Source organism: Salmo salar, chromosome ssa03 (genome assembly GCF_905237065.1).
Source record: "Salmo salar chromosome ssa03, Ssal_v3.1, whole genome shotgun sequence".
Classification (NCBI taxonomy): domain Eukaryota; kingdom Metazoa; phylum Chordata; class Actinopteri; order Salmoniformes; family Salmonidae; genus Salmo; species Salmo salar.
The window spans coordinates 102,177,957-102,190,982 of NC_059444.1; the positions used below are offsets into that span (position 1 = coordinate 102,177,957).

The window sequence follows — 13,026 nt, forward strand, 5'->3', positions numbered from 1 at the left end:
CCTGCAGAAGACAGACAGCTACATTTTGGAGTGATGAATTTAAATTTAGGGGTCGCTAAACAAAGGAACGCAACACTTATTTGTCATAACTCATCGATATCATGTTGAAATCATTTTTGTGAGAGGAGGGAGATGAGGTTGCACGTCCTGTTAAACTAACAGCTCAAAATCCACATGGAATCTGGGAGTAATGTGTACATCCCTGGTTAGAGGACAATTTGTAGAAAACAGCTAGCTACATTTTGAAGTGTTGCATTTTGATTCCAGTGGGTCACCAACATGGTAAATGTAAAACTATTTTTGTGTTTGTCACTTTTTGTTAAATCACATAAATAGTAACTCTTCCATTTCAGAGCCTGGATTTTCCCCCTGAGGCTAATATCCATATCATGTTGAAATCAATAGAACAGGGGGCAAACGTTTAGGGTTCTACATTGTGACATCATTAAAATACTCCTACTACAATGTTAAAACATTCTACATTGTGAGATTATATCATTGATATCATGAAACAACTCATTCATGTATTTTCTGATGTTTGATCAGATGTCTTTTATCGGAGTATCTCTTGTTACATTGACCACAGCTATAAGGTTTTTCTCCCGTGTGTGTTCTTTGGTGTGATACTAGGCTGGTTAGCCAAGCAAATCTTGTCCCACATTGATCACAGCTATAAGATTTCTCTCCTGTGTGTGTTCTCTGGTGTGATGTCAGCTGGCCAGATTGACCAAAACGCTTCCCACATTGACCACAGCTATAAGATTTCTCTCCTGTGTGTGTTCTCTGGTGTATCTTCAGTTCGCCAGATTGAACAAAACTCTTGCCACATCGAGTACAGCTATAAGGTTTCTCTCCTGTGTGTCTTCTCTGGTGTATCTTCAGTTCGCCAGATTGAACAAAACTCTTCCCACATTGAGTACAGCTATAGGGTTTCTCTCCTGTGTGTCTTCTTTGGTGAAGTCAGATTGCGCAAGCAAGTAAAACTCTTCCCACACTCATCACAGATATACGGTTTCTCTCCTGTGTGTATTCTCTGGTGTGATATCAGGCTGCTTCGATGAGTAAAACTCTTCCCACATTGATCACAGCTAAAAGGTTTCTCTCCTGTGTGTGGTCTCTGGTGTAATTTCAGGCTGGTTGAATGAGTAAAACTCTTCCCACATTGATCACAGCTAAAAGGTTTCTCTCCTGTGTGTGTTCTCTGGTGTGTTATCAGGTTGATTAGCTGAGTAAAACTCTTCCCACATTGATCACAGCTAAAAGGTTTCTCTCCTGTGTGTGTTCTCTGGTGAATTTTAATGCCTGCTGATGAGGTGAATCTCTTCCCACAGTCAGAGCAGCGGTGAGTTCTCTTCCCTGTGGGTCTCTGCTGGTGTTTCTTGAGGAGTTCTGATCTGGAGAGACTCTTCTCTGCCTTATCAGCATCATGAGGTTGTTGAGGCTCCCCAGAGGATCCACTATAGTCATGTCTCTCTCCTGTGTGAATGACAAAGTCATACAGATGGTTAAAGGCCCACAACAGCAGAAATCCACTGTAAAAGGTGATGCCAACAGCGTAGCCATGATGTTGAACAACAATTGACATCTGTAATGAATGTAATGATTACTTGACATTTGTCTTAAAATGAGCAACAATAGTCATATTTTGTCTTGTTTTCACATTAGTAGTAACATCTAAGATTGGAGGCCCTTTTCTATGTTTGCTGGTGAGAAAAGATTTTTGCTCAGGGGAGTAACCTCCATTACCAGGTTGCTAATGAGTTCATTTCACACTACTTTGGATTATAATTGTAAGGCTCGCTTGAATCTCCTGCTTAATATAATGTTTGTGTCATCATCGCAAATCAACCGCTTTGTACTTAAAAAACACTTCAACCAGTAAAATGCTCTTTGGCTTTTTCATCAGCCTGACAATGAGGGTTTGTACACTGTTTGCCAAATTGGCCCATAACTTCACCTAACAACAACATAGACCTACTGTAGGACCCATAACTTCACCTAACAATAACATAGACCTACTGTAGGACCTATAACTTCACCTAACAACAACATAGACCTACTGTAGGACCCATAACTTCACCTAACAACAACATAGACCTACTGTAGGACCCATAACTTCACCTAACAACAACATAGACCTACTGTAGGACCCATAACTTCACCTAACAACAACATAGACCTAGGACTATAAATCATTTAATATTTCAGGTGAAACATGGAAACTAAAATGTATTTGTCATGACATTTCATAACCTGATCACCAGATAATTTTGTGAATAATCCCACTAGGCTACTCTGTAATGTGTTGTCATTCTAAATGTCCTGAATAAAGGAAAATAGCTCTGTGTGTTGAACAATAGCCTATCCATCAAGGAACAGTTCTCTACACATTATGAGCTAAGTATCTCTGTGTCCAAACAGACTAACGAGACCCTACTGTAAATCAAGCAGACAATAACACATTATAAACATCAATTTGTTAGGGATGTTGGATCCAACGTGGAGCACGGCATAACTGTCTTTACCAGAGTAATGAATGAAGAAGCACTTTGGTTGTTGTTGCATGTCATGATGTTTGTCATTCAGAAAATGATTTCCTGGATCAGCTGATGATAGTTGAACATGTGACTGTAACTAAACAGCTACAGTATTATGTGTAATTATTGAAGAACCACATTAATGACCATTTGGGTGACTCTTGGTTAGAACCACTGGATTTAGCAAACTGAAATGATTTAGGATTTATTTATTTTCCTTCAGGGAACAGTAATTATAGTCATAAAGTTACACTCCCTTTCAGTCGGTCAACTTCGGTACAACATACTATGGGGAAATACAATCATTCCCCAACTGACCCAAACAGATACTAAATGAAACGGCCCCTGGCAGACCACCCAGACCTGACCCCGCAAGATTGTTGTCAATTTATTAATTGTCTTTTGTTTGAAACACTCCTGTCAATGTTGAGTAAGGACACACACCTAATTACCCATATAGAAGTAGGACTAGTCTACCTGGTTACACATATAGAAGTAGGACTAGTCTACCTGGTTACACATATAGAAGTAGGACTAGTCTACCTGGTTACACATATAGAAGTAGGATTAGTCTACCTGGTTACACATATAGAAGTAGGACTAGTCTACCTGGTTACACATATAGAAGTAGGACTAGTCTACCTGGTTACACATATAGAAGTAGGACTAGTCTACCTGGTTACCCATATAGAAGTAGGACTAGTCTACCTGGTTACACATATAGAAGTAGGACTAGTCTACCTGGTTACACATATAGAAGTAGGACTAGTCTACCTGGTTACACATATAGAAGTAGGACTAGTCTACCTAATTACCCATATAGAAGTAGGATTAGTCTACCTGGTTACCCATATAGAAGTAGGACTAGTCTACCTGGTTACACATATAGAAGTAGGACTAGTCTACCTGGTTACCCATATAGAAGTAGGACTAGTCTACCTGGTTACACATATAGAAGTAGGACTAGTCTACCTGGTTACACATATAGAAGTAGGACTAGTCTACCTGGTTACACATATAGAAGTAGGACTAGTCTACCTGGCCTGTGTGCAAATGTAGGCCTATAAATGTGCCCATTTGGGGATGTCTGATAGTATTTCTGATTGTCTTAATGCACCACCACTAATGAGTTGTGGAGCTTCTCAAAGCAAATGTTTCTTCACCTCAAACAGCAACTGCACCTAAACGGTTTCTGTTGCCAAACGTTTTGCTACGCTGGGCACTAATGAATACGCACAAACTGTTTTGAGGAAGTGTAAGTTGTTGTTAGTCTCTCGAACAATATTTATTAGTCTCTCTTTCACACAACATACCTTCCTGAGTGAAAGGAGTTAACTGTAGATTATAAAGAGAACATGTTTGTTTGTTACTTGTTGTGTTTTAAGCCTGTTTTGAGAAGACAAGTCTATAGACCTATGATACAGTACACTCTTAGAATAAAGGGTTCCAAACGGGTCCTCCGGCCGTCCCCATAGGAGAACGCTTTTGGGTTCCAGGTAGAACCCTTCTGGCTTCCATGTAGAACCCTCTGTGGAAAGGGTTCTCCACGGAACCCAAAAAGGGTTCTACCTAGTACCAAAAAAAGGGTTCTACAAAGGGTTCTCCTATGGGGACAGCCAAAGAACCCTTTTAGATTGTAGATAGTGTAGGAGCGATCACCCTGGGGCACACAGATGGGCACAGAACGAATTCACCCCACGGATCTAATTTATATCAAAAACATTTTAAGGAGAGTAGGACTATTATAACACTGTCCACCAAAAATATAATTAACTATATGAATACACACAACAATATCATCAACTATATTAATACACACAACAATATCATCAACTATATTAATACACACAACAATATCATCAACTATATTAATACACATAACAATATCATCAACTATATTAATACACACAACAATATCATCAACTATATGAATAATACACATAACAATATCATCAACTATATTAATACACACAACAATATCATCAACTATATGAATAATACACATAACAATATCATCAACTATATTAATACACACAACAATATCATCAACTATATTAATACACATAACAATACCATCAACTATATTAATACACATAACAATACCATCAACTATATGAATACACATAACAATATCATCAACTATATTAATACACATAACAATACCATCAACTATATTAATACACATGACAATATCATCAACTATATTAATTCACATGACAATCGTCGTCTTACCTTTTATCTCTCAATAGAAACAGAGTCTGAATGATCATTCGGTCGTCGAAAGTTGCATTCGTTTGCTCTGCTCATTTACATATCAGGTTCTACCTGTTCTCTCTCCGAGTCCCTCTCTCTTTACAGCTCTTACAATGAGCCTTGGCAAACATTCTACAACTGTCTGGAAGTCTATTGGAGGGATGGTGGTGTTCTATTGTGTTGAGACCTGGTGACTGAGACGGCATATTGTGAAACATCAGCAAGTGCAGCAGTCTTCATCACTGAAGCTCCTGACAAACGTTCCACAACAATCAACAAACGTTAAGCTCTTATAGAGCAGGGTCACAGTCTCTCCTGGTTGCAGCTCCTCTCTCCCCAGGGGTAGCAGCTCCTCTCTCCCCAGGGGTAGCAGCTCCTCTCTCCCCCCAGGGGTAGCAGCTCCTCTCTCCCCTAGGATTTGAAGACATTGGTGGCTTAGCCTACAGCCAGTAGGGGGTCTGGGACGGAATTTCAACAGCTAAATCCATGAATACATCTAAATTGTATTGCCAAAACCCACTCCACCACTTCAAACATAGACTCTGACCTGTCTAATGAGCCAAACTGATTAAAGAATCCCACAGTACCAAATCACCTCTCTCTCTCTCTCTCTCTCTCTCTCTCTCTCTCTCTCTCTCTCTCTCTCTCTCTCTCTCTCTCTCTCTCTCTCTCTCTCTCTCTCTCTCTCTCTCTCTCTCTCTCTCTCTCTCTCTCTCTCTCTCTCTCTCACTCTCACTCTCACTCTCACTCACTCACACACACACACAATGCAGTAATCAGAATCCCTATAGCAGCTTACTGATACAGTCTGCTGTGTGCTCTCCCCTCCTCTTTCTCTCTCCATCACTTTCTCTGTGCCGTCTGTTGCTGTCTCTATGTCTTGTCTGGTGTCTCTCTCCATCATATCCTATTCTTCTGTTGCTGTCTCTGTGTCTTGTCTGGTGTCTCTCTCCATCATATCCTATTCTTCTGTTGCTGTCTCTGTGTCTTGTCTGGTGTCTCTCTCCATCACCAGAATAATTGGTGAGGGTTAGGCCTACTACAATACAACATTCAAAACATGAAAACACAAATACATAACTAGTCTGTCCAACCTCTCTTTCGTATCGTCTGAGATCGCTAAAGATTGGAAAGATGCCGCGGTCATCCCCCTCTTCAAAGGGGGTGACACTCTAGACCCAAACTGTTAAAGACCTATATCCATCCTATCCTGCCTTTCTAAAGTCTTCGAAAGCCAAGTTAATAAACAGATCACCGACCATCTCGAATCCCACCGTACCTTCTCCGCTATGCAATCTGGTTTCAGAGCTGACCATGGGTGCACCTCAGCCACGCTCAAGGTCCTTAACGATATCATAACCGCCATCGATAAAAGACAATACTGTGCAGCCGTCTTCATCGACCTGGCCAAGGCTTTCGACTCTGTCAATCACCGCATTCTTATCAGCAGACTTAACAGCCTTGGTTTCTCAAATGATTGCCTCGCCTGGTTCACCAACTACTTTTCAGATAGAGTTCAGTGTGTGAAATCGGAGGGCCTGTTGTCCGGACCTCTGGCGGTCTCTATGGGGGTGCAACAGGGTTCAATTCTCGGGCCAACTCTTTTCTCTATATACATCATTATGTCGCTCTTGCTGCTGGTGATTCTCTGATCCACCTCTACGCAGACGACACCATTCTGTATACATCTGGCCCTTCTTTGGACACCGTGTTAACAACCCTCCAAACGACCTTCAATGCCATACAACTCTGCAACAAAGTATCCTTCACTCATGCTGCCAAACATACCCTTGTAGAACTGACTATCCCACCGATCCTTGACTTCGGTGATGTCATTTACAAAATATCCTCCAACACTCTACTCAGCAAATTGGATGTAGTCTATCACAGTGCCATCCGTTTTGTCACCAAAGCCCCATATACTACCCATCACTGCGACCTGTATGCTCTCGTTGGCTGGCCCTCGCTTCATATTTGTCGCCAAACCCACTGGCTCCAGGTCATCTATAAGCCTTTGCTAGGTAAAGCCACGCCTTATCTCAGCTCACTGGTCACAATAGCAGCACCCACCAGTAGCACGCGCTCCAGCAGGTATATTTCACTGATCACCCCCAAAGCCAATTCCTCCTTTGGCCGCCTTTCCTTCCAGTTCCCTGCTGCCAATGACTGGAACGAACTGCAAAAATCACTGAAGCTGGAGACTCATATCTCCCTCACTAACTTTAAGCATCAGCTGTCAGAGCAGCTTACCGATCATTGCACCTGTACATAGCCCATCTGTAAATTGCCCAACCAACTACCTCATCCCCATTTTGTTATTTTTGTTATCCTTTGCACCCCAGTATCTCTACTTGCACATTCATCTTCTGCACATCTATCACTCCAGTGTTTAATTGCTAAATTGTAATTATTTCTCCATTCTGGCCTATTTATTGCCTTACCTCCCTAATCTTACTACATTTGCACACATTGTATATAGACCTTTCTATTGCGTTATTGACTGTACATTTGTTTATTGTCATAAACTTCTTCGTCTGAAGAGGAAAAATCATCGGACCAATATGCAGCGGGTATATTGCTCATCTTCGTATTTATTGAAGGTAAACACACTCAAACAAAATAACGACGATAACAGTACAGTAAGGTGCACAGACTAAACCGGAAACAACCACCCACAAACACAAGTGAAAACGAACACACTAAATATGGCCTCCAATTAGAGACAACCACCAGCTGCCTCTAATTGGAGGTCATTGAAAAAAACACAACATAGAAAGAGAAACCTAGAATAAACATAGAAATAGAAAATATAGAACATACATCAAAACCCCGAAACACACAAAACTAACACCCCCCTGCCACGCCCTGACCAAACTACAATAACAATTAACCCCTTTTACTGGTCAGGACGTGATATTTATCCCATGTGTAACTCTGTGTTGTTTGTGTCACACTGCTTTGCTTTATCTTGGCCAGGTCGCAGTTATAAATGAGAACTTGTTCTCAACTGGCCTACCTGGTTAAATAAAGGTACATAAAATAAGAAATAACACAGAACTCTCAACTAGTTCCATCAAACAGAAAAACAACAAGAAAGCTGGATAAACACATTCAGATTTCTAGATATTACACTTTTCTTTTGTGTTTTAGGGGTCATAGGTCAGATCAGTGGTCATGGTTGATATGCATGGACTAAAAAACAAACTTGAAACCATTTTTCTCAGATTCACTGTGTGTGTAGACTGCTCCTTGTCTTTTCTAGGGCAGTAGTTCAGGTGGCTGTGTGTGTAGACTGCTCATTGTCTTTTCTAGGGCAGTAGTTCAGGTGGCTGTGTGTGTAGACTGCTCCTTGTCTTTTCTAGGGCAGTAGTTCAGGTGGCTGTTTGTGTAGACTGCTCATTGTCTTTTCTAGGGCAGTAGTTCAGGTGGCTGTGTGTGTAGACTGCTCCTTGTCTTTTCTAGGGCAGTAGTTCAGGTGGCTGTTTGTGTAGACTGCTCCTTGTCTTTTCTAGGGCAGTAGTTCAGGTGGCTGTGTGTGTAGACTGCTCCTTGTCTTTTCTAGGGCAGTAGTTCAGGTGGCTGTTTGTGTAGACTGCTCCTTGTATTTCTAGGGCAGTAGTTCAGGTGGCTGCCCTTGCTCTTAGTCTGCCTCCTGTCTCTCCTATCATCATAGACAGTTGTGGGAAAAGTACGCAATTGTCATACCTGAGTAAAAGTCTACAAATATTTGGTTCTATATATACTTAAGTATGAAAAGTAAAATTAAAAGTATAAATCGTTTCATTCCTTCTATTAAGAAAATCAGGTGTCACCATTATCTTGTTTTTTAAAATGTATGGATAGGGGGCACATACCAAAACGAAGACGTAATTTACAAAAGATGCATTTGTGTTTCCTGACTCCGCCAGATCAGAGGCAGTAGAGATGACCATGTGTTGTCTTGATAAGTGAATTAGACCATTTTCCTGTCCTGTCTAAGCTTTCAAAATGTAACGAGTACTTTTGGGTGTCAGGTAAAATGTATAGATTAAAAAGTACATTATTTTCTTTGGGAATGTAGTGATGTAAAATTATCAAAAATACAAATTCAAAAGTAAAGTACAGATACCCCCAAAAAACAACTTATGTAGTACTTTATAGTACTTTTACTGAAGTACTTTACACCACTGGCCATGGGTACACCTTCCTGAAAACAATGACTCCATACTTTTCTGAAACCTGTTCTGCCAGTTCATGTCCTTACATTTACATTTTAGTAGACACTCTTATCCAGAGCAACTTACAGTAATGAATGCATACATTTTCATTTCATACATTTATTATTATTTTTATTTTTCGCACTGGCCCCCGTGGGAATCGAACCCACAACCGTGGCGTTGCAAACGCCACGCTCTAAGAACTGAGCCACAGGGAAGACTAGAATGTTCCATTGTGGTTACCCAAAGAGATGACAAGATAGTTCACACATTCATCATCCAGGGTTACTGTCAAACAGACATGTGACATTTCTGGTTCGTCCATAACTTGTTTCCTGCTTGTAGCAGGCCGTGTTTACAGGAATCCTTTTCTCTAACTAGAAATGAAATGTGATTTCATGAGAATATTTTTCTGCAGTGAGAGTGTAATGCAAGTCAAGCTGTCCTTGGATGTATGTCAACAAGATTTATAACCAGCATTGTTAAATTAACTGTTGTCATTATTTAAAAAAAAATCTATGCTGTCATTTTCTATGTTAGCTTGCTTTTAAAATGTTTTATTGTCACAGACAGCGGATAGATGCAGTGAAATGTGTTGTTTTACAGGTCAGCCATAGTAGTATGATAGATACAGTGAAATGTGTTGTTTTACAGGGTCAGCCATAGTAGTACGATAGATGCAGTGAAATGTGTTGTTTTACAGGTCAGCCATAGTAGTACGATAGATGCAGTGAAATGTGTTGTTTTACAGGGTCAGCCATAGTAGTATGATAGATGCAGTGAAATGTGTTGTTTTACAGGGTCAGCCATAGTAGTATGATAGATGCAGTGAAATGTGTTGTTTTACAGGGTCAGCCATAGTAGTATGATAGATGCAGTGAAATGTGTTGTTTTACAGGGTCAGTCATAGTAGTATGATAGATGCAGTGAAATGTGTTGTTTTACAGGTCAGCCATAGTAGTACGATAGATGCAGTGAAATGTGTTGTTTTACAGGGTCAGCCATAGTAGTATGATAGATGCAGTGAAATGTGTTGTTTTACAGGGTCAGCCATAGTAGTATGATAGATGCAGTGAAATGTGTTGTTTTACAGGGTCAGCCATAGTAGTATGATAGATGCAGTGAAATGTGTTGTTTTACAGGGTCAGCCATAGTAGTATGATAGATTCAGTGAAATGTGTTGTTTTACAGGGTCAGCCATAGTAGTATGATAGGTGTGTTGTTTTACAAGGTCAGTCATAGTAGTATGATAGATGCAGTGAAATGTGTTGTTTTACAGGGTCAGCCATAGTAGTATGATAGATGCAGTGAAATGTGTTGTTTTACAGGGTCAGCCATAGTAGTATGATAGATGCAGTGAAATGTGTTGTTTTACAGGGTCAGCCATAGTAGTATGATAGATGCAGTGAAATGTGTTGTTTTACAGGGTCAGCCATAGTAGTACGGCGCCCCTGGAGCAAATTAGGTGTAAGTGCCTTGCTTAAATTAAGGGCACAGACAGATTTTTACCTTGACGGCTTAACAAACACTCTAACCACTAGTCTATCTGACCACACCCTAAAATAAGATAATGTTTAAGTGTTTAAATGTAGTCCATAGTATTAGGATTATGTACACAGCTATTCTACTATACAATTACAAACTGCTGCTACACATTTGGTCAAAGACCAGTTCAGACTGAAACCAGCCTTAGTATCTGTTTTATCTGGGGACAAATTGTCCTGGTTCAATTATCTTCTGTTATATCTGGGGACAAAGTGTCCTGGTTCAATTATCTTCTGTTATATCTGGGGACAAAGTGTCCTGGTTCAATTATCTTCTGTTATATCTGGGGACAAAGTGTCCTGGTTCAATTATCTTCTGTTATATCTGGGGACAAAGTGTCCTGGTTCAATTATCTTCTGTTATATCTGGGGACAAAGTGTCCTGGTTCAATTATCTTCTGTTATATCTGGGGACAAAGTGTCCTGGTTAATTACCTTCTGTTTCAGGGAAAATGGAGGGTCAAATTTGCTGTAAGTTACTGGTGATTTCCTTGGTATTCTATCAGGCTCTGAGTTCAGGCCATCCCGACCATGACACCCTCACACACTCCATGAGACAGCCAGCGATCCAGTTATCACCAGAATAAACATGGTACAATCCCACAGAAAAATGATGGCGTAACTCGCATTGAAATGCAAGTACCCAGATAATGGTAAGAAAGATTGAAAATAAATTATTTAAAAGCTAGAGAGAATATAGTAGACGGTATGTGTCAGAAAGTGATTGATGATCTATTTATGTGTCTTATGTTTATGCCCTTTCAAGGACATCCTGTCCAGATGTCCTCATGCTATTTAGGGTGTGCTTTTGTAACACGATAGTGCAGCAGTAAAGCAAATGTTTGCAGTAAATAGTAATGGCCTGATAATTGATGTGTGGTGATCTTGGGAACAGTTGGTTATTGTTGTAGTGAATGGGGAGGCCTGAATTTGAACTGTTTGAATAATGTGTGTAGTGAGCTTGTGACCATCTGCAGAATGAAAAATACATTTCCGGGGTAGGTCTGCCTGAGTATAAGTAAGTGTTAGACTTGTCCTGTGAACACTACAAGCGACAAGAAACCTCAAGAGAGATAAACCACAGAAAACTCTAAAGAAGAAATGAATAAAACATGGATTTGTTCAGTACTGACACCCCCGTGACGACCTTAACATCAGAAGTAGGACCCCGGCTAAAACATAGAGAAAGGGAGTATAAAGAGTATAAATTATCAATATATGATGCTCCAAAAACTGGTTTTCTAAATTTGAAAAGAACCCAAATATCGCCTGTAACTATGTACAAATCACAGGGCTAGCTATACAGACCAGTGGTAATGTATCCTACATGTTGGGGGTGATTAGCTAGCTATACAGACCAGTGGTAATTTATCCTACATGTTGGGGGGTGATTAGCTAGCTATACAGACCAGTGGTAATTTATCCTACATGTTGGGGATGATGAGATAGCTATACAGACCAGTGGTAATTTATCCTACATGTTGGGGATGATGAGATAGCTATACAGACCAGTGGTAATTTATCCTACATGTTGGGGATGATGAGATAGCTATACAGACCAGTGGTAATGTATCCTACATGTTGGGGGTGATGAGCTAGCTATACAGACCAGTGGTAATTTATCCTACATGTTGGGGGTGATGAGCTAGCTATACAGACCAGTGGTAATGTATCCTACATGTTGGGGGTGATTAGCTAGCTATACAGACCAGTGGTAATGTATCCTACATGTTGGGGATGATGAGCTAGCTATACAGACCAGTGGTAATGTATCCTACATGTTGGGGATGATGAGCTAGCTATACAGACCAGTGGTAATGTATCCTACATGTTGGGGGTGATTAGCTAGCTATACAGACCAGTGGTAATTTATCCTACATGTTGGGGATGATGAGATAGCTATACAGACCAGTGGTAATTTATCCTACATGTTGGGGGTGATGAGCTAGCTATACAGACCAGTGGTAATTTATCCTACATGTTGGGGGTGATGAGCTAGCTATACAGACCAGTGGTAATTTATCCTACATGTTGGGGTGATTAGCTAGCTATACAGACCAGTGGTAATTTATCCTACATGTTGGGGATGATGAGCTAGCTATACAGACCAGTGGTAATGTATCCTACATGTTGGGGGTGATGAGCTTGCTATACAGACCAGTGGTAATGTATCCTACATGTTGGGGATGATGAGATAGCTATACAGACCAGTGGTAATGTATCCTACATGTTGGGGGTGATGAGCTTGCTATACAGACCAGTGGTAATGTATCCTACATGTTGGGGGTGATGAGCTAGCTATACAGACCAGTGGTAATGTATCCTACATGTTGGGGGTGATGAGCTTGCTATACAGACCAGTGGTAATGTATCCTACATGTTGGGGGTGATGAGCTTGCTATACAGACCAGTGGTAATGTATCCTACATGTTGGGGGTGATGAGCTTGCTATACAGACCAGTGGTAATGTATCCTACATGTTGGGGATGATGAGCT

At 40.6% G+C, this 13,026-nt stretch overlaps 1 protein-coding gene across 1 annotated transcript in view; it reads right to left on the reverse strand.

The window, feature by feature from the left end:
- Positions 1 to 991: 991 nt before the first annotated feature.
- Positions 992 to 13,026, reverse strand: part of LOC123741788 (zinc finger protein 135-like) — a gene marked incomplete at both ends in the record, with an annotated part of 28,863 nt that continues 16,828 nt past the window's right edge. Inside the window, one exon of the mRNA XM_045715998.1 lies at positions 992 to 1,347. Coding sequence (XP_045571954.1) covers positions 992 to 1,347 — 356 coding nt within the window. The remainder of the gene's footprint in view (positions 1,348 to 13,026) is intronic.